This window comes from Balaenoptera ricei, chromosome 20, assembly GCF_028023285.1.
Source record: "Balaenoptera ricei isolate mBalRic1 chromosome 20, mBalRic1.hap2, whole genome shotgun sequence".
Classification (NCBI taxonomy): Eukaryota; Metazoa; Chordata; class Mammalia; order Artiodactyla; family Balaenopteridae; genus Balaenoptera; species Balaenoptera ricei.
Window position 1 is genome coordinate 46,087,445 of NC_082658.1, and position 26,636 is coordinate 46,114,080.

The following is a 26,636-nucleotide window of genomic DNA, read 5'->3' on the forward strand; positions in this document are numbered from 1 at the left end:
TATAGGATGGAGGAGAAAGAGAAGAATTTAGGATGACCCAACCCAGTGTGATTTTAGACGACTGGTTAATTGTGCCGTTGACTGACACAGAACATGAAGGGGGAGGGTGGGTAGTTAGACAGTTGGTTTGGGGTATGTTAGTTCGAGGTGCCGGAGATGCCAGGAGTTGGGAATGTGGGTGTGATGCTTAGGAGAGAGATCATACCTGGAGATGTCAATATGGCAGTGAATGGTGTGTATGTCACCTCTGAATCCATGGGAATAAGTAAAATCATCAAGAGATAGTGTACAATATGAGAAGAGAAGGCTGCAGAAGGTGGGACTCTGAGGGACGCCAGTATTTAAAGGGCAGTTGAGGAAAAAGGATCCAGGGAAGGAGACTAAATACCATTGGTTCTTCGATGAGTGCTATGAGTGGCATAGGATCAAAAGTGTGCGTGGCTGGCTCCCAGCTCTGTCACTCCAGCTGGAAGTTAGTCCCCTTTTTGGTCCCACTTAGAATATAGTACTAATGTTATCTTTACACGCTAATTACATTTTTGTCTTACCTTCAAGGAGAAGTGTTTATTTGCCACTGACCATAACAGTGCCTTTGAGAAAATTCTTTTTAGCAGGACTTCAGAATGTCTTTTCCTGGGCGCTTAGCATTTGGAAACAAACTCAGCAGCAGTTCAGCACAGGTCAAGAGTGTATACCAATCACCACGAGGCTTGACCAATGTTTTTATTTAGAAAATAAATCCTTTGAGGCACATACATGCTTGTTGCAGCATCTGATTTTTTTTTTTTTTTTATACTTCAGAAATGTTTTAACTTTCAAACTTTTTTCTCCCCTCCCTTCCCGAGGGATTAAAAACTTATTTATGAAATTTTTAGGATTTTGAGTCAGTGTTCAGTGTGTCTGTTTTCCTTTTGGTAAGGGGGAAGGTCATGTCATGTGGTCTCAAAACACTTGAGTAACTCCAGGGTATCCTGAGATAGAAAACAGTTCTGGTAGCGTTCTTCAGGGCTGTGGAAGGACAGAGATGTTGATCATTTTCTTATGACTTTATATAATATTTCCTTTATATGACCCTTCACCCTATTGCTTGTGTCAGGATAATATTTGCACTGACTCCTATTGGAGTTGATAAAGATTCTGTAGGGGAGATGGGAAGAGGTCCCTGGGACTTACGCCTTGCATAAAATTAGTTGACAAACCAAGTTTCCATTTGTAGAGCAGAATCTTTCATCTCTGGCAGAATGTTGTCATTGTGTACCGCTTTCCTCTTGGGTTTAACCTTAAAGCCGTTTCTAAAATAGTTTATTTATTTATTTGTTTGTTTATTTTTGGCTGCATTGGGTCTTCGTTGCTGCGCGCGGGCTTTCTCTAGTTGCGACGAGCGAGGGCTACTCTTTGTTGCGGTGTGCGGGCCTCTCATTGCGGTGGCTTCTCTTTGTTGCGGAGCACGGGCTCTAGGTGTGCGGGCACAGTAGTTGTGGCACGCAGGCTCAGCAGTTGTGGCGCACAGGCTTAGTTGCTCCATGGCATGTGGGATCTTCCCAGGCAGGGGCTTGAACCCGTGTGCCCTGCATTGGCAGGCGGATTCTTAACCACTGCGCCACCAGGGAAGTCCCTAAAATAGTTTCTACATTTACTTTTGGGGAATTTGTGACATCACTTAAGAATTGTTTTCAAGAGAACCAGAGACCCGCTTAGACACGGGTTGTGTTGATTAGTTTATAATGTAACCATTTTTCCCTGTACTAGTTCTCTTATTCCTGATTGTAGGTGAGATCGCCATTCTGGGTGGTGTAGGAGAACAGAATGAAAAACTGTGGAGCTTTACCAAAAAGGCCTCACACATCCAGTTGGACAGGTAAAAGAGTTAGTGTCTCTTGGGCTTAAGCTGTCCGCTTTTCTTTTTTTCTTTTTGCCTGTTAAAAATTCTGATTCAGGGATATAGAGAATGTATTTTTCAAGTTTTCACTGCCCATTACCAGTATTACTAGTATGAAATAGTTGTGATTGTAATCTCTGGTATAGAATTACTACCGATTTTCTACAATCCTAATGTGTAAGAGAATTGTTAATTTAAAAAAATCTGAACAAAGTCATAGCTCAAACAACAAAGTCCTACTGTATAGCACAGGGAACTATATTCAATATCCTGTGATAAACCATAATGGAAAAGAATATAAAAAAGAATGTATATATATATATAACTGAATTACTTTGCTGTATAGCAGAAATTAACACAACATTGTAAATCAAGTACACTTGAATTAAAACAAACAAAACTGAGTCATAGCTCAGTAAACCAGATCTTTTGCTATAAACTTGACAATTGTGATCCTACCCATTTTCTCTTGTTCCTTTTATTTATTTGGGAAGAGAATTTTTATGTAATATCTTGCAAAACCCCCACTGCCATTAGCATTGTTTACTGGGGGCTTCTGCACTGTTACAGTACGTGACTGATCTACAGTATTTCTTGTTGGGGAATTCCGTGGCAATCCAGTGGTTAGGACTCCACGCCTTCACTGCTGAGGGCCTGGGTTTGATCCCTGGTCTGAGAACTAAGATCCCACAAGCTGTGCAGCGCGGCCAAAAATAAATGAATAAAATATTCCTTGTTATTTTTTAAAAAATTGAGATATAGTTGATTTACAGTGTTATATACGTTTCAGGTGTACAGCATAGTGATTTGCAGTTTTTCAAGGCTATACTCCCTTGTATTTTTAACTTTCAGTTAAAAGCCTTATAAACACATGAGCCTTGTTTCCTCAGCTTACCAGAGGTGCCTTTACTGGTTGATGTGCCTTGCTTATCTGCTCAGTTGGACGACTCAATTCTTAACATAGTGAAAGACCATATTTTCAAGCACGGAACGGTAGCATCTCGCCCACCAGTACAGATAGAAGAATTGATAGAGAAACCCGGAGGCATCATCGTGCGATGGTGTAAGGTACGTAATTCAGGATTGTAGAAGTGGCTTCAGCATTATGGATTTGAGATTTGGGGGCCTTTACGATTTTTTTTTATTAGTTGCCTTTGAATATTTTCTTCTCTTTGTGAACAGAAGTGCCCTTTGCTTTACAACTAAGGTCACAGGGAACTTGAACTGAGGTAGCTCTTCCAGTTGGGATAAACAATTTTGAAGGTACTTTATAAAATCTCTGTATCGAAATGTTGTTTCCCATCACATATTCCCCAAACTTAACTCTTGGTGAGTTGAGGATCGCTCAGAATTAGAAAAGTCAGAAGGTGATAGTGAATATTGGGTGTTGGATATTTTTCTGTTCAACACTGAACTAATACCTCTGAAATAAAGTTTTAAAGTATAGTTTTTTCACACTCTCAGCATTGCCAAGAATTTTGTGTATTAAATCATATTATGCGTGTGAGTTACCATATTTTAGATAAAAACCATGTCCAGATGAGTCATGATGTCTTGGCTGTTGACAGATAACATCATTCAGAGGTGGGTGGTCAGCTTCTGGAAACTATTTTCTTAAATGGAATTTTTATTTTTTTATTTTTATTTTTTCCAATTTTTTGGTTTGTTTTTTTAATTAATTAATTTTTTGTTTTTGCCTATCTGTGGACCTACAATTTCCAGTTTTTTTGCTGTAACCATTATTATTCATGTTTCCTTGTGTACACATTTAAGATTTTTTTTCTAAAGCATATACCTAGCCATAACATTATGAGGTCTTAGAGTATTGGATCTATACTCTACTAGGAAATACCAAACTCTTTCCAAAGTGACTGTCCCAGAGTATACTTCTACCAGTAGTGCATGTGTTCCTCTTACTCTGCATCCTGACCAATACTTGGCATTGTCAGACTTTATATTTTTGCCAGTATGGTATCTCATTGTGGGTTTTGATTGCATTTTCCATACTACAAATTAGGTTAAATATTTTTATATATTTTTGGCTGCTTACATTTCTTATTCTCTAGAATGCTTATTCATGTCTTTTGCCCATTTCCCTTATTGGGTGGTTTGTCTTCTATTAATTAATTAATTAATTTATTTATTTTACTGTTTTATTTACTTATTTATTTTTGGCTGCGTTGGGTCTTCATTGCTGTGTGCAGGCTTTCTCTAGCTGCGGCGAGCGGGGGCTACTCTTCGTTGCGGTGCGCAGACTTCTCATTGCGGTGGCTTCTCTTGTTGCGGAGCACGGGCTCTAGGCTCATGGGCTTCAGTAGTTGTGGCATGTGGGCTCAGTAGTTGTGGTTTGTGGCTCTAGAGTGCAGGCTCAGTAGTTGTGGCTCACGGGCTTCGTTGCTCCGCAGCATGTGGGATCTTCCCAGACCAGGGATTGAACCCGTGTCCCCTGCATTGGCAGGCGGATTCTTAACCACTGTGCCACCAGGGAAGCCCTGTCTTCTATTAATTTTAAGGAGTCCTTTATATATTTCAGATATTAGCTCTCTCTTGGTTATACGAATAATGTAGTTTTGGGATACTTGTCTTTGAATTTTGAATGTCTTATCTTTGGCATTAATTGTTTAGAAGACATGCCATTACTTCAGAGGAAGCAGATTTTTTTCATATCAGACTGGGGTTATAAAACACATGGTTCAATAAGGAAAAGAAGGGAAATAATAATGGCACATTTCCTCTGACCTTCCTGAGAAGAGCCCGTATTCAGCATGTGGGCCTGTATGCTTGGCCCCAAATGCCCCCATTCAAAGTTCCTAAGTAGTGATGCTGAGAGAAGTTATTCTCTGACTTTTACCTAACGTAAAGCCTTTCTCCTCAGGTGGATGACGACTTTACCGCCCAAGATTACAGGCTCCAGTTCCGTAAATGTACTTCCGGTCATTTTGAGGACGCGTATGTAGGCTCTGAAACTGAATTCATAGTATTGCACATAGACCCAAATGTTGATTATCAGTTCAGAGTCTGCGCCCGAGGAGATGGCCGACAGGAGTGGAGTCCTTGGAGTGTCCCCCAGATAGGTCATTCCACGCTGGTGCCTCATGGTATGCTGTTGCCTTCTCACTCCTGAAGCTTAACTGTGTATGAGTACACGTATCCTGTGCTAAAGGCAGCACACTGACAACCCTTTTTCCTAAGGAAAAACCCTGAATTGATGGAGAATAACATGGAATATGTCTTTTACTTCCTGCTCAAATTACTTCATGTGAATTTTGAGAAATTTTCATTCGTTCTTATCTCCAGAGTCCCCGAACAGTGCCAGGCAGGATTATAAGCATCCCTAAAACCAAAGATTTTAAATATTGCAATAGAAGACTGCAATATTTGACCCAGACCTTCAACGTATATCTTGATAGAGGCTTTTGCTTAGAAGTCTTATGATCCAAAATGGACCTCTCCTATATTACTTTTTAAAAAGATTTAGACTCGGTTAATTACTTCTTAATCAGGTTGGAATAAGCTCAAACGTGATTTTATTAGGTAAGAGATAACACTTATTTGATCTTCCTTGCCAAAAATGTGTAGGAAGAGACTAAAATCTTTTTTGTGATTTGTAGGATTGACCATGACACCCTGTCACTGAATTTTTCCTTTCATTGAACTTGCCCATGAACCCTAAGTAGCATCTTCCACTTCCAAGTTTTATTTAATGTGTCTGTGTTGAAGATATTCCCCAAAAGATTCTAACAATTTACAATATCTTTGCTTTTTAAAAAGAGTGGACAGCTGGCTTTGAGGGGTACAGTCTGAGCAGTCGAAGAAACATAGCGCTTCGGAATGATGCTGAATCGTCCGGTGTTCTCTACTCCAGCGCTCCCACTTACTTCTGTGGGCAGACATTAACATTCAGGCAAGTGGATATTAAAAGATCTGTCTGTCATGCCTTAGGCAGTAAGTGAAGTGCACAGAGCATCCATGAGCTTCGGATCAAAACAGTCCTGAGTTTATTCCGTCATTTCTAGGTAGTGTTACTTTGGAGCAATTTCCTTATTTCTCTTTGCTTCGCTTTTCTCGTATGTATTCACAGGGTTATTATGAGCATGAACTGAGATAATGGGTATAAAATGCCTTGCTTCTGCCTGATACATAGTGTGTATTCACTGTGTTTACATCTTCTTTCTTCTTGGTAAATAGAATACCTCTCAAAAATCAATCTTAAGCATTCAGAGGTCCCCAATTTTTTTTTTCTTTGTGAATCAATAAGAGCAAGTATCTGTGAGAGACAATCTATCAGAGTAAACGTACTATATATATAGTCTCTGTAAAATAAAATTGAAAGCATGCCTCTCCTGTCGCCAATTAATTTTCTATTTCTTCATCCATTTCTTCCTGTATTAGAAAAATTCCCTTTTTCTTGTTTTCATGTTGTCTGAGATGTATTCTCTGTGGTCCTATTTCTAAATAGCTTTTCCTAAAAACCAAAGCCCGGTTTTGATTTAGAAAAGTGAAGCTTGTTTGATGTTCACCATACACACCTCAGTGTAGCAAACTCTCCTCTAAGTTTTAAGTTGTGAGATCATAGGATTTTATTGTGAATGTTTGTTCCAGGCTCCTCTTGGTCTCAGTCTCTTGTTGTATAAGGCATGGAGTGTATCTGAGAGTTTTATCTAAGCTAGTGTTGCCATGTTCTCCACCAGCCAAGTCATTTGAACTGTCAGCATGATCAGAATGCACTAGTTTATGCTTTGTCTCATTTTTTTTTTTTTGTAAATTTATTTATTTATTTTATTTTTGGCTGCGTTGGGTCTTCATTGCTGTGCGTGGGCTTTCTCTAGTTGTGGCGTGCAGGGGCTACACTTCGTTGTGGTGCGTGGGCTTCTCATTACCGTGGCTTCTCTTGTTGAGGAGCATGGGCTCTAGGCACGAGGGCTTCAGTAGTTGCAGCACGTGGGCTCGGTAGTTGTGGCTTGTGGGCTCTAGAGTGCAGGCTCAATAGTTGTGGCACACGGGCTTAGCTGCTTTGCCGCATGTGGGATCTTCCCGGACCAGGGATCGAACCTGTGTCCTCTGCATTGGCAGGCGGATTCTTAACCACTGTGCCACCAGGGAAATCCCATTTGTCTCTTTTTTTTTGGACGTATCCAAAATGTGTTTACTGGGATGGTTTCCCATTCATCTTGATTCCAGGGGCTTTTAGTGCTGCTTCCGCCTGAAGGAGCACCCTTTGGTAAGCCTTGCTTTTCCTCCTGTAGGCTGGCAGAGGACGGTAGAGCAGCCAACACACCGAACTACTGTTTGTGCATGGCTAAAGACGGTGGTGATTTTATAGCATCCTGGGCTTTTCACATCCATGAAATAGGAATTGGGGCTCCGCACCAGGCGCTGCTTCTTGTGTTTCCTCTTCTCCTCTTCTGGAGAGGGATGAAGGAGATCCTTTGCGAGAGGCATGTTCTCGTGGGGAGGTCGTCACCGTCAGAAACCTTGTCTCATTTTTGACACCTCCTCTCACCCCTTACATTATGAAAAAAGAATGACTTAATAACCAGAAAAAACTAACAAAGAGAAATGAGGAGTCTGGTACCTAACATCTATTATTCCCCAGCTAATCAGGAGTTTTCTGTACTAACAAACCTCTTCTCTGCTGATGTCCCTTGTTTATAGAAATACTGCCATTAGTGAGTCTGCTGAGAACAGGGTACTTCTGTATAATGATAGGACTTCCTGAGTTAACAGATTCAGGCCAGATACCTCAGATCATAATAAGAATAATAATCATAGTATTATTAATTGCAGTTAATATTTAAATTGCATTTACTATGTGCCAGGTACTGTTCTAAGCACTTTACTTATATTAACTCATTTGATTCTCACAATAACCCAATGAAATAGGTGTAGTTACCCATTTTAGGGATGAAGATACTGAGGCACAGAGAAGTGAAGTCATTTACCCAGTGTCACATAACTAGTAAGTGGCAAAGCTAGGATTGAAACCCAGTCTGGCTCCAGTAATTTTAACCACTGGTCTGTATTGCTTCTCATTTGTCTTTTTTCATGGGAGAGTAAACATGATTTGAGTTAGTGTGGAAATGTATAGTTTCTCCGCTACTGTATCCTCAGCTCTTTTCCTTTTCTCTCTTCTATGATTTTTATCCCTGGGTGATGGTGATCTGATGCTCTTTTTACTTTTAACTTCTCCCTCTGTGAACACAGGGGAAGGGCTGATAGATGACCTACTTAGGTTTGTTTCTAAAGTCATTCAGTAAATGTTTATAGATTACAACATTGGAAATTACACACATTGATTTAAACCCACGTACTGTCTGTGGACTGTGGCCTGACACTTAGTCGGCCTCAATAAACCATTAGTTCCTCCCTCCTCCTCCAAAGGGGCCCCCCTTGGTAGGGTGATTAAGTGAAACTTATTTAGCTCAGTATTATCTTAGCCAGACTGTTGCATTTTTGTCATTTTTCCTTTGAATGTGGATTGAAAATGTTTTCTCTCCTTGTTTAAAGGAATTTCAGGCATTGGCAGTTAAGGCAGAGGATGTGAATGGTGTGTTTGTATGGGGCACCTTCATGCATGGGGTTGGGGGCAGATAGGCCTGCTTGAATCAAGGTAAACTTTATTCAGCTTTTTGAGGGCCTCATAGTCAGAAGGGAGATTATACTCCTGCAGGCCCTGCCCTGTTGCTCAGCCCAGTCGATCCCTGCTGAAGTTTCTGGAATGCTTAGAACTGCTGACACCAAAGGAACCTGTTACTGGCCGGCTTTTAACAGTCTCTAGAGCCCAGTCTCATGTGGTGCCCGGGTCTGCTAGCAACCCCCTCCTTCCAGGCCTCTCCCTGATTTCCTGTCTTGAACATTCCTGCTTTCCCTTGCTTCTAAGATTTCCCAATCTTACTATTTTTTAAACCATATTTTTCTCTCTGTCTGTGAGTCTGTTTCTGTTTTGTAGATAGGCTCATTTGTACCGTATTTTAGATTCTACATATAAGTGATATCATATTAAACCCTAGCTTTTAGTTTGTTTGTAGAGGGAGGATTACATGAAGTCAGGGAGACATATCTGCTTTGGGATGTTCACATATAATAGCTATTCTTCCCAGATAACCTAAGGAATATTCCTTAGACTTTTTTTTCCTGTCCATATCCTTCTGTCTTAAACTGCTTTTCTAAAATGTAAGGATAGTTGTAAGGACAGTTCTGCTCGCCTGTGGTCTTTGTGAATGATGCTGATTGTTTCATACAACCCCATTCCATTCAGATGCTACTTACAGTACTTGGTATCGTTGGGAATGCAAAGTTTAAGAAAAAGAAAAAACTAGAATCTTATCTAAACATAGAATAGGCAGTTTATAAATTATAAAGTATAAGAAAGATCCTGACTGCCGTGGAATATAGAAGAAGGAAGAGTTACTTCTAAATGAGGGGTTGGTGAAGGCTTTATCTCAGGTAGGGCTGAAAAGGAAAGTTCAGGTACAGAAACAAAGCAAGAACCAAAGATATGGAGGAGAAAAAAATATAAAGAACAGGAAGTAATGAGTGTGAATGGGTTTTATAGAGATGGGAGTATAGTCAGAACCCCAGAAAAGTACGACATTCTTGTGGACAGGCTGTGTATATTTATTTCTTTTTCAATTTCTCAAAGACTTGCCCCTTTGGAGCTCACTTGTGCCCATTTATAACGAGGACATTTGATACCACATACAGAGGTCTTTTTCTTTTTTCCTTTTCCCAACAAAAGTCTTCACCAAGTAAAACCAAGTCAGGTTTACATTTCATAGTCTTGGGAGTCATGCTCTGCATTTGACTTTTCATGAATTCACGAGTTGAGCTAGGCTACAAAATAATAACAACCAGCTCACTTTTGTCGAACCCTACTGTGTGTTACTTCTTAAGTATTGAGTTAATGTCTATAAAACCTCATTACATGCTCAGGAGGTAGACACATTTTATAGATGAGGAAACTGAGATGTAAAAAGATTAAACCACCTGCCTGAGGTTGTACAGATTCTTAATAGTAATGCTGAGATTCAAATCCTAGCAGTCTAGCCCTGTAGGACTCTGCTTGGACTTAGAGTGAGTTGGAAGGCCATTGGAGGACATTGAGCAAATGAATGATGTGATCTGACATATGTTTTACAAGTCATTTTGGCTGCTGGGTGGAAAATAGTCTGTACAGCGGTACAGGCTGGAAGGAGACCATTTAGGAGGCTGGAGAGGAGGAGCAAAAATATTACCAGAAATGAAGGGAAAGCTGTATTCAACATTCCAGTATTAATCTTGGTGACGGCTAATGATGGCTTGGACCAGGATGGAGCAGTTGAGGTAATGATAAGTGGTCAGAATCTGGATTTACTTTGAAGGAAGAACTGACGGGATTTATTGACAGGTTGGTTGTGAGGTATGAGAAAGGAGTCAAGTGTAACCTTAGGGTTTTTGGACTAAGTAACTTAGGGTAGAATTGTCATTTACTGAGGTAGGTAAGGCCTTATGAGGAGCCTATTTATGGGTGAATATCAGTTTGTTCTTTCACAAATTAATTTTAGTTCCTTATTAGACATATAAGTGAAAATGTGGGGTAGACAGTCAGATATACAAATCGGGAGTTCAGTGGAAAAGACCAGACTGGAGATATTAATTTGAGAGTTTTTGACGTATAGATGTGTGTTTAGAGCCATGAGACTGCATGAGATTAGCCAGGGAATGAGTATAGGGAGAGGACACTGGAGAACTCTTAACATTTAGCTTTTGGGGAGGAAAGAACCAGCAAAGGATGCTGAGGAGGAGAAGCAAGTGAGGTAGACGGGAAAAGTGGGAGAATGTGGTGTCCTTGAAGCCAAGCAAAGAAAGTGTTTCCAAGAGGAAGTAGCGATCAATTATGTCAAATGTTGCTGACCCAACAGATAAGAAAAGGACTGAGAATTGACCTTTGGGTTTGCAGCGTGGACATGGATTGGTGACCCTGACGTGAACAGTTTCAGGGGAGCTGTGGTGGAGGGAAGCTTGACTAGAATGGGTTCAAAAGAGAGATGGGATCTTTGGGGACCAATAGATGCATAGTAGCACCATAGTTCTGAATTTTTCGACTACTGGAAACTTTTTGGAGAAATAAAGAGGTGGGGGGTAGGGACCCATAAGTACTTTTTCAACAGAACTAAGAAATACAGAAAACTCAAATTCCAAATTAGCTGTAAAGGCCCGCTAAGACACAGCTAGGCTGGAAATCGTGAGTTTGCTGGCCAGTCTCAGAAATCTACAAATATTCAGTCCCAGAAGGAGAAGACTCCACCCTAAGACTATAAACAGGGCCAGGACTGAACAGTGCTTGAGTGTTCTTGAGGAAGCAGAGAGAAAAGGTGGGAAAAATGTCCAGGGGAGTCACAGTGCATCATCTGAGGAAGCAAGGACTGTGTCCCTTGGTGACAGTGGACAGTAGTTTATAAGCAGCCTTTGAAGAGAACTGAGGTCTGGCAATAGAAGCTCTTTTGAACCAGATTAGGTTTTGAGTGTCAAAGGAGATGTGGCTTCACAGAAGAGCCATATTATAAGGTAGTACCTTCCTATAGCAATGGGGGACAGGCTGGAGAGCTGTAAATCTGAAAGTCACCCTTCATTTAGGTTTTTTTTTTTTTTTTTCCGGCCGCACTGAGTGGCATGTGGGATCTTGGTTCCGCAACCAGGGATCAAACCCAGGCCCACAGCAGTGAAAGCACCGAGTCCTAACCACTGGACTTCCAGGGAATTGCCATCTTCATTTATTTTTTTAAAAAATGGCTTCCATCAGTGTTTTGCAATTTTTTTCTTGTCTTGTTACACTGGCTAGGAAGTATAATTTTGAATAGCAGTGTTGAAAGCAGACATCCTTGTCTTATTCCAGATCTTAGCAGGAATATATTCAGTCTTTCACATTAAGTATGATGCTAGCTGTAGGGTTTTTTTGTAGACAGCCTCTATCTGGTTAAGGAAGTTCCCTTCTATTCTTAGTTTGCTGAGAGTTTTATCTATAAATGGATGTTTAATTTTGTCAAATTATTTTTATATATCTTTTAAGATAATCATATGGGTTTTCTTCTGTTGATATGGTTACAATGATAGATTTTTCAACATTGGATCAGCTTTGCATTCCCATGAAAAACCCCACTTGACCGTGTATTATTCTTTATATATGTTGCTAAATTTAAGTTTTATATTTTTTTTGAGGATTTTTATGTCTCTTCAGAAGAGAGATATCTGTCTGTTTTTTCTTATGATGTCTTTGGTATCAGGGTAATTGCTAGCCTTATAAAGTGAGGTGGGAAGTATTTCTTCCTCTTTTATTTCTCAGAACTGTTTGTGAGAATTGGTATTATTTCTTAAATGTTTGGTAGAATTCACCAATGAATTCGCTATCCTAGAATTTTTTTTGTTGGAAGATTTTCAATTTCTATAATAGATATAAGACTATCAGTTTCATTTTAAAAGAGGATAAAAGCTATTTAGGATTTGTACAGTAAGGAGTGTATTTCTATATCAAAAATCCTTGTTTACTATGACTTGATTAAGACATCCCTTCTTTCTCTTTCTTTTTCCTGACAAGTCAAGCTGTGCTATGACCCTCTTTTTTGACATATGGCTTATTCTTTATTCCTTGGGCTAGTTTCCTGTTAGTGACACAGGCCAACTAGCTGTGTTCCTGGAAGCACTTGCAGTCTTCCCAGCAGTGTGTGAGGGTCCTGACTGATGTCACTGCATCCTTGTCAGTATTAAGTATTACTGTTTTTACCTAATTTGTAGCTGTAGGACATAATAATATTTTCATTTTCTTTCTTATATTTATCATAAAGTTGGATATTTTTCATAATATATTATGATATATTAGCCAAACAACTGAATTTTTGGATCTTTGCTCCAGGTGTTCACTGTGAGAAGAAGGAAGTTTGAGATTATATGAGAATTTGCCACTTAAATCCAGTCAGTTAGCCAAAGTGCCAGAGTAGTAGGAATAGATTAGCTTTCTTTCTGCCATCGAAATTTTTCCTTTTTGTTCTGAACCATGTTCTTTCTCAGAATACTTTACCTTTGAGAAAAATTATCACCTAGAACTTTCTACATGACTCTATGCAATGGATGCATTCCTACCAACTTGTGCATAAATTGATTTTTTTTATTAATTGTATCTCCAAGGTCACTGTACCCTACTATGAATTATTTTGTATACCATTTTTCTTTTTTTATATACTTTTTATATTTGGATGATTTATGGTAGAGTTTCTTATAGGACTTGTTTATGTGAGAGAACCACTTGGGTAGTTGTTTTTTTTTTTTTTTTTTTTTTCCTAATAAAGAACTCTTTTTTTTTTTTTAATTTATTTTTATTTATTTATTTATTTATTTATTTTTGGCTGTGTTGGGTCTTCGTTTCTATGTGAGGGCTTTCTCTAGTTGTGGCAAGTGGGGGCCACTCCTCATCGCGGTGCGTGGGCCTCTCACTATTGCGGCCTCTCTTGTTGCGGGGCACAGGCTCCAGACGCGCAGGCTCAGTAGTTGTGGCTCACGGGCCCAGTTGCTCTGCGGCATGTGGGATCTTCCCAGACCAGGGCTCGAACCCGTGTCCCCTGCATTGGCAGGCAGTCTCTCAACCACTGCGCCACCAGGGAAGCCCCACTTGGGTAGTTTTTTAGGAAATAATGTCATGACTACTTGTCTTGCAATTTAAAAATTCAAAGATTTTAGGTATTTCCCTGGAGGGAAGTCCAGTGGTTAGGACTTTAAGCTTTCGCTGCCGGGTCCCCAGGTTCAATCCCTAGTTGGGGAACTAAGATCCCACAAGCCGTGCGGTGTGGCCAAAGGGGGGAAAAAATTCAAAGATTTTAAACTTCCATTCTATTTCTTAGTGAGCTGTGAAAATAATTCTGTGTTAAGGCAAATTAGCTCTTTACTTTCGTGGTTCATTTTATATTCAGAGAAACTTTTATAAGCTTTTAATGCCAGGCTTGTCTTATTTATCAAATGCTGTTTTCAAGTAAGATGCTTTTAGGAACAATTTTGTGATTTATTCGAATAAGGAGTTTTTTTTCCTTCTTCCCAGGATTTTAGTTAATTTCAAGAAATTTTACTTGCGTTAATTATTTATTTAAAAAGTTTAATCACAGAAAAAAACGTACACTTGCAATGAGCTAGCCAAACTCAAGGTTGAGAGCACAGTCCTCCAAAAGATTGCCCTCACTTCAGATACCAGCTGCAAGTTCAGGGGTCCCCAGGGCCAACGCTCAGGTTTTATAATTTGCTAGGATGACTCACAGAACTTAAGAAAGCACTTCACTGGACTTCCCTGGTGGTCGGGTGGTTAAGTCTCCGCTCTCCGATGCAGGAGGCTCGGATTTGATCCCTGGTCAGGGAACTAAGAGCCCACATGCTGCAACTAAAAGAGCCCGCCTACTGCAACTAAGACCTGGCTCAGCTAAATAAATAAATATTAAAAAGAAAGAAAGAAAGTACTTCACTTATGATTACAGTTTTATTATAGCAGAGGATATAAATCATAACCTGCCAAAGGGAGGAACTCATAGTGTGAGATCTGGGAGGATTCCACAGACGAAGCATGTATCTCAGGGATGCAAGGTCTTTTGGCACGACAGTACTCAAAGAGTATTACGAACCAGGAAAGCTCACTCAAGCTTTGGTGTCCAGAGTTTTTATTGGGATTTTATTGTGGAGGCATAGTTGATTAAATCATTCCCCACCTAACTCAATATCTACCTCCCCTGCCCTCCTAGGAGAATGGGCTGACATCATGTAGCTCAAAGCCTCAACCCTGTAATCATATGATTGGTCTTTCTGGGGTGACCTGTTCCCATCCTGAGTCATCTTGTTAGCATAAACTATCTAGGGGCCCACCTTGAGCACCTCATTAGCATAAACTATCAAGTGTGGTCTGAGGGACCCACCATGAATAACAAAGACACTCCTATCACTTGGGAAATTGCAGTGGTTTAAAGGTTACCTCCCAGGATCAAGCCATATTTTTCATTACACAATACTAAACAAGTAACTGCTGTCCTCCATCTATGATTAATAATATTAGCAGGTTTTTATTTTTTAGGAAACAACATTAGGGATGTTAGGGATAAAATTCAGGTATCTTGTGTTTCCCACATCTCTCTCTCTATGTATATATTTATCCATATAGTATTTTGTGTATTTTAAAAATCTTTATAAACGTGATTTCAGACTTACAGAAGAATTGCAAGAATAGTACAGAGAATTCCCAAATACCTTTCACCCAGATGCCTCAATATTTGCTTCATCATTTTTCTCTCTACTTTTTTTTTTTTTTTTTGACTGCACCACATGGCATGCGGGATCTTCCCCGACCCGGGATTGAACCCATGCCCCCTGCAGTGGAAGCATGGATTCTTAGCCACTGGACGGCCAGGGAAGTCCTCTACTTTTTCTTCCCAAATCATTTTCAGTGAGTATTTTGTAAAAAGAGATTATCAAAATCAGAAAATTAACATTGATATACTATTATCTAACCTACAGACCTTACTAGATTTAGTTGTCCCAATTAATGTCCTTTACAGAAAAAAAAGATCTTGGATCATGTGTTATATTCATTTGTTATGTCTCTTTTAATCTGGAACAGTTTCTCTGTCTCTTTTAAATTTTATGATATTGGCATTTTTTAAGAGTACAGGTCTGGTATTTTATAGAATATCCCTCAATTTGGGTTTTTCTGTTTCCTGGTGGTTAGATTCAGGTTATGCATCTTCAGCAGAAATATTATAGAAGTAATATTGTGTTCTTCTCAGTGCCTTGAATTCTTTTGGCTATATACCCAGAAGTGGGATTGCTGGATCATGTGGTGGTTCTATTTTTAATTTTGTGAGGAACCTCCATACTGTTTTACATAGTGGCTGAACAAATTTACATTCTCACCAACAGTGCTGGTACTTAGTTTAGGATTTTTACATCTATTGTCAGCAGAGTTGTTGGCCTGTAGTTTTGTTTTCTTGTAGTGTCTTTCTCTGACTTTGGTTCAGGATAATATTAGCCTCATAAAATAAGTTTGGAAGTATTCCCTCCTCTTTAGTTTTTTTTGAAGAGTTTGAGAAGGTTTGTTATTTATTCTTCTTTAATCATTTGGTAGAATTCACCAGTGAGGCCACTTGGTCCTGGGCTGTTGTTTACTGATGGTCCTGGGATGTTGTTGATTACTGATCCAGTCTACTTTCTAGTTGTAAGTCTGTTCAGATTTGCTGTTTCTGTATGATTCAGTCTTGGTAGGTTGTATATTCGTAGAAATTTATCCATTTCTTCTAGATTATCCAATTTCTTAGTATATATTATTCATAAGAGTCTCTTATAATCCTTTTTATTTCTCTGGCATTGGTTGTAATGTCTCCTCTTTTATTTCTGACTTTATTTGTATGTTATCTTTCTTTTTCTTAGTTAATCTAGCTAAGTCTGTCAGTTTTGTTGCTCATTTCAAAAAACCAACGTAGTTTGGTTGATTTTTTCTTTTTTTAAAATAAATTTATTTATTAATTATTTATTTTTGGCTGTGTTGGGCCTTCGTTGCTGTGCGTGGGCTTTCTCTAGTTGTGGTGAGTGGGGGCTACTCTTCGTTGCGGTGCCCAGGCTTCTCATTGCAGTGGCTTCTCTTGTTGTGGAGTACGGGCTCGAGGCATGTGGGCTTCAGTAGTTGTGGTGCGTGGGCTCAGTAGTTGTGGCTCGCGGGCTCTAGAACGCAGGCTCAGTAGTTATGGCGCACGGGCTTAGTTGCTCCACGGCATGTAGGATCTTCCCGGACCAGGGCTCGAACCCGTGTCCCCTGCATTGGCAGGCAGATTTTTAACCACTGCACCACCAGGGAAGCCCATGTTTCACTGTTTTTTTTGTAATGATGTGCTTTGATTCCTTACTCATTTTCTTTAGTGTATCTTCTATGAGTATTTTCTTTGTAGTTATCCTAGGGCTTACATAAAACATCTTGTAGTTATAACAATCTATTTTAAGCTGACAGCAACTTAGCATCAATTGAATACATATACTCTACACTTTTACTTCTTCCTCCTCCACACTTATTATTGATGTCACAAATTACATAGTTTTCATATTGTGTATTCATTGACATATTTTTATAGTTATGTTTTTAACACTTTTGTCTTTTAATTTCTACACCAAAATTAAAAGTGATTTATGCACCACTGTTAAAGTATTACAGTATTTATTTGCCTATATATTTACTTTTACCAGTGAGCTTTATATTTTCACATACTTTCATGTTGTGTTTAGTGTCTTGTTGTTTTAACTTGAAGAACTCCTTCTAGCGTTTCTTATAAGGCAGGTTTAGTGGTGATGAACTCCCTCAGCTATTGTTTATGTAGGAATGTCTTTATTTTTTTCTCATTTTTAAAGGACAATTTTGCTGAATATTGTATTTTTGGTTGGTAGGTTTTCTTCTTTAAGCACTTTGAATATATTATCTCACTCCTTTCTGGCCTGTAAGATTTCTCCTTAGAAATACACTGTTAGTCTTATGTGAGTTCCATTGTACATGACAAGTCACTTTTCTCTTGCTGTTTTCAAAATTCTCAGTCTTTGACTTTTGACAATTTGATTGTAATGAGTTTCAGTGTGATTCCTTGGGTTCATCTCTTTGGAGTTCCTTAGGCTTCTTGAATCTGAAAGTCCATTTCCCTCCCCAAATTTGGGGAATTTTTAGCCATTATTTCTTTAAACATTCTGCCCCTTTTCCTCTCTCTTCTCTCATAATTCTCTTAGAATTTCTTCACTCTCATTCTTTTTTCCTTTTGTTCTTCTGATTGCGTTATTTCAAACGACCTGTCTTCAAGTTTGATGTTTCTTTCCAGTGCTTAAGTGTGATATTGAATTCCTCTCATGAACTTTTCAGTTATTATATTCTTCAGTTCCAAAATGTGTTTAGTTATTTTTAAAATTTTCTGTCTCTGTAGGTTTTCTAATTTTGTTCATGCCTCATTTTCTTGAGCCTGTAGAGCATCTTTATGATGGATATTTTGAATTGTTTGTCAGATAATTCATATACCTCTATTTCATTAGGATAATTTTCTGAAGATCTGTTTCTTTTATTTTTTGTCTGAGCCAGGTTTCCCTGTTTCTTCATGTTTCATAATTTTGTGCTGGGATCTGCACATATGGAAAAACAGCCACCTTTCCAAATCTTTATGGCCTTGCTTCGTACAGGAGAAGACTCTCACACATGAGCCCAGCTAAAGATCCGGGGGGCCTCTGAAACCTTTTCTGGCGGGATGTGACTTCTCTGGGCTTGCGTGTGCAATTTCTCAATTAGAGAGGCTTGATGGTTTTTTAGGCGCGCATAATCTTTTGCTCCCTCTGGTGCCTGTTTGTGGCACTGCAAGTTCTCTGGTGCTCCAGCAGCAGGGTGCCTTCGCTCTCTCTTGGAATCAGGGGCCACCAGGCATCCAGAGTATGCTGGCTCCCCACGAGGCGAGACAGATACCATTCCCTTGAGCAGCCCTGTGAAAAGCTGGCACACCAGAAGCAAGTTTTCCTCTTCTCCTTCCCTCCCGTGCCAAATTGCACTTCCTGCAGGATGCCACCCCTCCCTTTTCTCTGGTCTTTGCAGCATTCAGGCATCCGTGCTATGCCAGTTCTGTCAGTGCTCCAAATGAGGCATGTCAGAAACCCGTCCTTCAGGCAACCTTCCAAAGAGCTAGAACGCTGGAGGCACACTCCACTCCTGTGATTCCTTTCTGAAGGAAAAGTCAGGAGTTGGGCTGTTCTTGCCTGGCACCAAACTGTGGTAGCTTGGAAGAGGGGTTGACGTGGGGCAAGTGAAATTGCTCTTCTTATCCATTTCAGTGCAGCTGTTTTCAGCTTTGTGCTCCTTTGGGACTTTTTAACTGGATTCTGGAAATCTCATAAAGGTATTTTGGTCCGTATATCATTTTGAAAGTGGTGTTTCTGTGGTAGAATGAGTCCTAGGACGTACAGTTCTGCTGTGTTTGCTGATGTCGTTCTCCTCCCCGTACTTCTTTATGCTGCTGGTTTAGAAGTGAAATGACTTAAGAAACCCACCCACATGTTTATTGTGAACCTGTATGTTTGCCACTTTACAAAGAAAAACATTTTGAGGCCACGTTGAGTATAAATAATCTCATCTTCCCTTGATAAAGCTACATTCTGCTCCTTGCTAATTTTTCTTTTCCTGTCCTTGCAAAGTCTGGCTTTCTGGAATGCAGGGAAAGATGACCCTGGTAATAGGGATGTAGATTGACCTTTACATCTAAGTTTCCCATTTCTAGAGTACATGATGAGGTATTATTTGAGACTAAAACACAAAAGGAAATGCTTAAACTTTCTATGTATGAAGTTCTGCAACCAAAATATGTCCATAACTATATTATCCTCTTTTTAAAAAGATGATAATGTCTGTTTTTAAATTCTTGGTAAATAGTAATCTAATCATTGCATAGACTCTCATATTGAAGGTTTAGGTGATGGCAGTAATGGTCACATTCATTATAATGGCAAATATGACACATTTTCTACACGTCTAGAGCCAGAATATAGAATAGAAATGTGCTGTCATAGTTATAAGTAGTTAACATAGACTCTGCGGTCAGAATGCCTGAGTTCATGTCCTAGTTCCACCACTCAGCTAGGTGATCAGCATCAGTTTATTTAACCTTATTTTTTCTTTTGTGCCTCAGTTTCCTCATGTATAAACTGGGTATGATACTAATAGCACCCACATCATGGGTTGTTATGTGAATTGAATGAGATGATTTATAGATAGATAAATAGACACAAAGTTTTTAGAACAGTGCCTGGAATTTAGGAGGTCCTGCCTGAATCATTGTTAGCTATTCTTAAGAGTAATTGTGGTGAGATGGCTCTTTTTAAGCATTAGATATCACGTTAAGAAAAAAAGGTGAAATGACCTTTCTACCTCATTGACAGAGTTGAAACTGTGGGACAGCCAGACAGAAGAGACAGTATAGGAGTGTGTGCAGAAAAACAGAACGGATATGACTCCCTGCAGCGGGATCAAGCAGTTTGCATTAGTACAAATGGTAAGAGGGAAATCACTGCCGTTCTCTTGGAAATCTATGATTCACTGTAGTAAGATTTGAATCAGTTTCAAGATCACACATTTATAGCAGAAGATGAAAAAGTTTAGGTCTTAATGGCATATCTATGTGGCTGCTATGTACCAGGCATTATTCTATACCCTTTAAAAATAATACATTATTTAATCCTTTTAACAGCTTTTTGAAGTGAGGAGTAGTAGTATATCCATTTTGTAGTTGATAAAAACAGCCACAGAGAGGTGAAGTAGCTGGCTTAAACTCACATAGTCTGGAGGTGATTGAGCTGGGATTTTCACCAGGTGGTTTACCCCTGGATTCGGTGTGCCTGGGTGATCGGAATTCAACATAGATTAGACAACATAAATTCGGCATAGATTAGGGAAACGGGGAGAGAGTTTACATCTGTAGTGTTCTTTGGTCCCTTACTTTGCAGTAATCACACTTTTAAAAATCACTACCAAGATGTATTAATATTTTACTGTGTGGGTCAAACAGTAGGTAGCACAAGATTCTTGTTTTTTCCATGTGAAACAATCTTGTTGTTCCACAGGATGTAATTTTGTAAAGGAGTCAAGTTTCTTTTGATGCCATCCATATGGGAAACTCATGGTCTGTATTTCAAAAGAGTGGAACCCTGGACCAGAACTCTAAAATGTTATTAAAGCTTTAACTTCTTCTTCTGCCTTGGGGATGGGGGTTAATTAACATATTTAACTGCATTATCTTTGACCAGTTGGCATTCCAAAATGTTTTCTTTATCTGAATTAGGAAATTAGCTGTATTACCAATAATCTAGAATCTTGTTTCCGTTCTTAGTTATTGCTCACATATGAATGACTCTTTACCTTAACGTTTTAGGTGCAGTTTTTGTAAATGGAAAAGAAATGACTAATCAGTTGCCCGCAGTTACTTCTGGGTCCACTGTCACATTTGACATTGAAGCTGTGACTCTAGGATCCAGCAATAATAACGAAGGCGGAAACATCAAGCTTCGAGTAACTATTAGCTCAAATAACAGAGAAGTGGTGTTTGATTGGTTGCTCGATCAGTCTTGTGGTTCTCTTTACTTTGGATGCTCGTTTTTCTATCCTGGGTGGAAAGTGCTGGTATTCTAGATTTTCAGATGATTGGCTTTGGGTTTGCAGGGGTTTCACATAGCTTTCCTCAGCCCAGTTCAGTTGTCATTGGTTTAAAAAATCGTTAGATTCATCTCTCAGTTAAGTCATTGGAAACAGAAATTATTTACTGGATTTATTTTCCAGTATCTTAGCAATAAGAGGCGTGAATATTGTGGACAAAACAGTAATGCAGTCCATTTTATTTTTAGCATAGTGTTAATTGGAAAATCACATCACGATAAAAATCAAATTGGCTTTTAAAAGTATGAGGAGATATAGACAGCCCTATGTACCTTTCCACTGTACTTCTTTTTAAAGTTGGCTGTAAGAAGACAAAAATGTAACGTAACATTTTTTTTAAATTAAATCTCTATCTTTTAAAGATCCAGGGCCATCCAAGACTTTAGAATGAAAAGGCAAGAATAGACCAGGTAGAATGTGCCACCATGTACGCTGTAATATACACTCTCTGGTGTGTTCTCCACAGGAGTGTTGAATATGCTCTTCATATTCAGGGATTTGTAAGCAGTATTGAATTTTATCTCATGTTCAGTAATCTTTAAGTCCCAAAAGCATGATAATTTTTGCATTTTTAAAAATTACTGAGCAAATGTCTACAACAGGCAAAGTATTTTCTTTTGTTCTTTCCTTGCAGTTCAGTTCATGATAAAGGCTAGAGGGTTTTTACAGGGTAAAACTACTTATGGAAGTAGTCTGCACAGCCGTGTTAGCCATGTCCCACGTTTGAAATACGCACAGGTGCATATCCAGCCTCAGTGACGCGCATGTCGTTCTTCCTAGGGTCTGAGCTGCAGCCCAGTTTCATGTCAGTTTCATAAATGGTCTTTTAGTGGACCAAACAAATGTAGGGTAAATACTTGACCTATTTTTTGGAAAACTTAAATTTGTTTAAAATATTTATTTGAAGGACTTAGGATGTAAAAATGATTATCTTGCTATATAACAGCTTAAGATCTTTTTTCTTTAATGTGAATTTTTTTTTTTCATTTTTAATGGTAGAAAAGTGGAAAAGCAAGTTTGATATTTTTGTGAGATAATTTATTTGGGGATTCCAGTTCCCTATTAGACAATCATGACCTTTTCCCCTTGCCTTTTTATATTATAAGTAAGCTGTTTTTCACTTGCTTAGTGACTGTTAAGAAGATGTGCTAGAATGTAGATGCCTCGTCCAACTGTCTGAAACAAAATAAAAAACTAAAAGGTATATGTGTGTATTTTTTTTCTTTCATGAGATTTAATTAATTCAGATTTAATTTTTTAAGTAGAGGGAGAAAAGTCATCTTCACTTTTAAGTGGGAGGATCCATATATATATAAAATGAATAAGTTATATATACATATATAACATATATATTGGCAAGACTGTACTCCCTCCAAAGGGTCTTGGGGAGAATCCTTGTCTCTGGAAGCTTCTGGTGGCCGCAGGCATTCCTTGACTTGTTGCTGCATAACTCCAGTCTCTGTCTTCCCATGGCCTTTGGGCTTTGTTTTTAGCTGGGCCGCACAGCTTGTGGGATCTTAGTTCCCCAACCAGGGATTGAACCTTTGGCCGCGGCAGTCCTAGCTAACCCCTGGACCACCGGGGAATTCCCTCCTTTGGTCTCTTAAAAGGACACTTCTCTTGGATTTAGGACCCAGTCAGATAATCCAGGATCATCTCATCTCAGGGTCCTCAATTTATAACTTCAAAGACCCTTTTTCCAAATAAAATCACTATCACAGGTTCTGGTGTGGACATGTCTTTTTGTGGGCCACCACCATTCAACCCTGACGATGGTGTTTGGCTGGAGTGGAGTGGTGGTTGGCTGTAAGTTTCTGTCTTGCTAGGCTGCCCCTTTCCTGGTCCTTTGGCTACAGAGAGCAGGCTTTTGTTGGGGCTTTTTTGTCTGTGTCTGTTGGTATTTCCATGTTGCTGGCTTCTTCAGCCCCAAGTCTGAGATACATAAGACAAGAGAACCCTAGGAACGCACAGTACTGAGTTCCTTGAGTTTTGAGGTCCCTCGGCCATCTGTCAGAATCTTCTTATGTTTGTTTTATATTTTTTTCCAGGGTTTTTAGTTGTACTTAGCAGGAGGAATAGGGAAATTATGCTATTCCACCTTCTCAGAAGCATAAATTCTGAAGCTATATAATAGATTTTAATATCAAAACAAAAATAGAAGTAGAGGTGAAAGATAAATACATCTCTTATGAGGGGTTTTCCTGCAGAGGGAGCAGAGTAAGCATCTAGCTCCTGTGTTAAATATGAAGGATTTAGTTCAAGAAGTGAGATTTATTCAATTGAGAACAAACTATTGTGACAACTGTGATTGACGGTCACACACCCATTTAGGTATCTCCTAAACTGGTTCAGAACTTTCCATACGTATGTAAATCAACCAGTGCCAGAATGGATAGTTTGCTCAGCTCATATCCACTGCTGCATTACTTGTTTCCTGTGTCCCATGCCTTCCTCCTTCGTGGATTATTCCTTTATTTTAGTGGAGCACTTCCTCCATTTCCTGAGAAAGGGTGCCCAAGAGGTAAATATTTTGAGAGGTAGAGGTCTGAAAATCTGTTTATTCTATCCTACATTTGACTGTGACTCATTAAGAATTCTAGGTTGGAGATCATTTCCCCTCAGAATTTGAATGCATTGCTCTGTTGTCACCTAGGATATAACCAAAAGTTGATGCCGTTCTGGTGCCCATTCGTTTGTAGGTTGTATGTTTTTTCTCTTTGGAAGACTGTGGTATCTTCTCTTTATTCTGTCTTCCTAGGTTGGTATAACACTCAGCTATATAGCTCATTTAACTGCTGACCCTATGGGTACATGAATTTCTGACACCTGCTTTAAACCCACTAGATTATAAATTCCTTGAGCTTTTGTATCTTCTGTAGCAATTATTCTCAATCCTGCTTGCACGTGAGAATTTCCTTGAGAGCTTTTAAAAATAGCAAAAATTCTGATTTAATTGGTACTAGTGGCGCTCACTTTTTTTTTTTTTAAAGAAATGAAATTATTGTATTATGAAGGCAGATTTGGGAATAACTGCTCCAAAGTAACCAAAAGTCCAGTCTCCATAGTAATTTTTTTTTGTAAATCCAAATTTTCTTTGAAAGACTATCCTTTATTCTGAAATTATCCTTCTTGCTCTTTTTGCACTATGTCCTTCTATAACATGAAAGTGACAGTAGATGTCAGGTTTGCTTGTTTTGTTCATAAATCTTATCTGACAAAAAGTCAAAAAAATTTTGAATGTATATTACTGGTCTATGAAATCCAGAAGTCTGGGATCTACTTACTACCCTACATTTCCTGATATATGGGCATCTGATAAATACTTTTGAACTAAGACCAGTACTTTTCTTTTTAAAAAACAAAAACCATATTCAGCAAAATAAAACTAATCTCTCACAAAAGCCTATCTCTCATGGAATTTCATGTTGATTAAATGAAAAGTGACCTTTCTATGTCACTTCTATTCATTAGTCTTACATAAGGCAATGTTAGAAAACTTGCAGTTTTGTAGAGAATTAGACTTTGTTAATGTAATCTCAGGAGACTTCTCCATGTTCTTAAAACAGCTTGTGGAAGAGAGAGCCAAGCATATGGTTTTTCTTTAGAGGTGAGAGCTGAGGATTGAAGTTGGCAAAACCATGTGGCCGTAGGGAAGGAAACAGTGATGGTAACCAAGAGCAGGTTACTGTGCTAGATCCCTTGTTGAAGGGGGCATTTTAATCCCATTTTACAGTTGAAGAAACAAACTCAGTGTCGTTAAGTAACTATGAATTTTGAAGCTGCAAAGGCACCAAAGTTGGCATTCAAATCCAAGGCTATCGACTATCAGTTCTTCTACCACGATACCCTCTGTCCACACTACCCGATGTCTCAGGGCACCAACTGGAGATTAGACACTTGGAAATACGGCTTACTAAAACATGAGTGAATGTCTCCCTCTCTGGAATTTAAGATTCACGAGGACAGGAACAATGTCTGGCTTATTCATCTTTGTATCCTCATGCTTAGCTTAAGGCAAAGGCCATAGCAAGCGCCCAGGAAGTATTTAATGAATAAGTAAGGCTCCTTAAGGCTAATTACCCACATGGCACCCTTGGTCCTTTCCCTACAGGGCTGCACAGAAGCACCAGCCCCCCAAGTGAGAAATAGGGACGGATAGAGTCCGTTCGGAAGAAAATCTTAGTTGAATTAGTGAAGAAGCTAAGATTTGTTGGACCCCTGTTACGTTCTAGGTACTTGCATTAGGTGATTCATAAATTTGTCTCAAAATATAAAAAGGTTTTATTCTGATATCTGTATAACTTCACCCCTTCTCTGGAGTAATGAGCAATAAATCTAGCGAAGAGGTAAATGATTGTTTAGGGACAGGAGGAGAAAGAAGTGACTGTAGTTTTGATCCATGGGGACTGGGAGAATCCTTGAAACAGGATCTGAGTCTTATTCAACTTCTCATTCCCAGTGCTTGGGACAAGTGCTGGCACACATTCACAGATGATTGACAGAACGGCTGCTAGTGGTAGCATGCTACAAGAGCAGGTGGAAGCTATTTGGGTTCTGAAAAAGAATAGGGTAGCATGGACAGAAATATGATTCCCGGAGATGGTGCACCCGCAGGTAGCCCCTAGTTGAAGCTTTGCCATGTGGATAGGATGGTAGTCAGAAATGGGGAAAAGAGAACAGATGAAATACAGTAGTCCAGGAGATGTCCACCCTGTTCTCTAGAACCAACTTTATAACGTGATTCATCCATGTGACACTTAAGTAGCAATCTTGTTTGCCTAAGAATGTACTTGAGTGAATTTTTACCTCTGTATAAAAATCAACCTTACACTTGTACAAATAGTACATAGGAATAGAATATGCTCCAGAAACTGGATTGTAGACTATGTACGGAGAACACCAGAATGCATGGTGTGTACCATGCTGTACTCTGGTATCTCACCTGGTTGGAGGGGAGACTGCATACATAAGAGATAAGACTGAAGACTTAGTGAATTCAGATCAGGGCGGAAGAGCATGATTTTTACGCTGTCAACAACTGGGAACCATCAGTGATCCGTTTTAATATGGTACTTGGTATAGTTAATAAAACCTCATGTATTTCTCCTTTTCTAAGATCAGCATACTATTTAGATTAACAAACAAAATATAAATTGAATGTTTAGAAACTATTTTTTGACAGTGAACTTCCTGTTTTACTTAATACAAATTTACTATGTTCCAATTCTGTGCTAACCACTTATCCATTATACCTGGTTCCCAGTGAGAAATCATCCCTCTTCTTGAACTCCCTTATCTATTTCTTTAGATTTTTAAAATATAAGAACTACAGAAAATAGGCAGTACATTATTTCAGAAATGGCACAGTGAAAAGCTGCCTTCCTATCTGTCCTTTCATCCAGCCGTCTTCTCTGAAAGCAGTTGCTTTTGTGTATCCTTTTAGTCATATTCTATAACCCAAGCAAAAATGGGCATATTTTTCAAATTTTTAAAAAATGGAACTTACATCTTGGCATTTGTTCCACATTGGTTCAAAACAAACCT

General features: G+C 39.1%; 2 protein-coding genes across 2 annotated transcripts in view; one reads left to right on the plus strand and one right to left on the minus strand.

Annotated features, from left to right (window-relative positions):
• CRLF3 (cytokine receptor like factor 3) overlaps positions 1–22,296 on the plus strand; it is a 37,235-nt gene extending 14,939 nt beyond the window's left edge. Inside the window, exons 3-8 of the mRNA XM_059907096.1 lie at positions 1,771–1,858; positions 2,770–2,947; positions 4,755–4,977; positions 5,651–5,783; positions 19,823–19,935; positions 20,812–22,296. Of these exons, the coding sequence (XP_059763079.1) occupies positions 1,771–1,858; positions 2,770–2,947; positions 4,755–4,977; positions 5,651–5,783; positions 19,823–19,935; positions 20,812–21,068 (992 nt within the window). The 3' untranslated portion in view covers positions 21,069–22,296. The remainder of the gene's footprint in view (positions 1–1,770; positions 1,859–2,769; positions 2,948–4,754; positions 4,978–5,650; positions 5,784–19,822; positions 19,936–20,811) is intronic.
• On the minus strand, positions 7,004–7,339 carry LOC132354971 (small ribosomal subunit protein eS27-like). Its single transcript, XM_059907126.1, has one exon. It carries the CDS (start codon positions 7,319–7,321, stop codon positions 7,067–7,069), a length of 255 nt encoding a protein of 84 aa, XP_059763109.1. The 5' UTR covers positions 7,322–7,339; the 3' UTR covers positions 7,004–7,066.
• Positions 22,297–26,636: the final 4,340 nt, after the last annotated feature.

Excerpts from the sequence above, each read along its gene's own strand:
- LOC132354971 (XM_059907126.1), bottom strand. The coding sequence starts at position 7,321 with ATGCCTCTCGCAAAGGATCTCCTTCATCCCTCTCCAGAAGAGGAGAAG.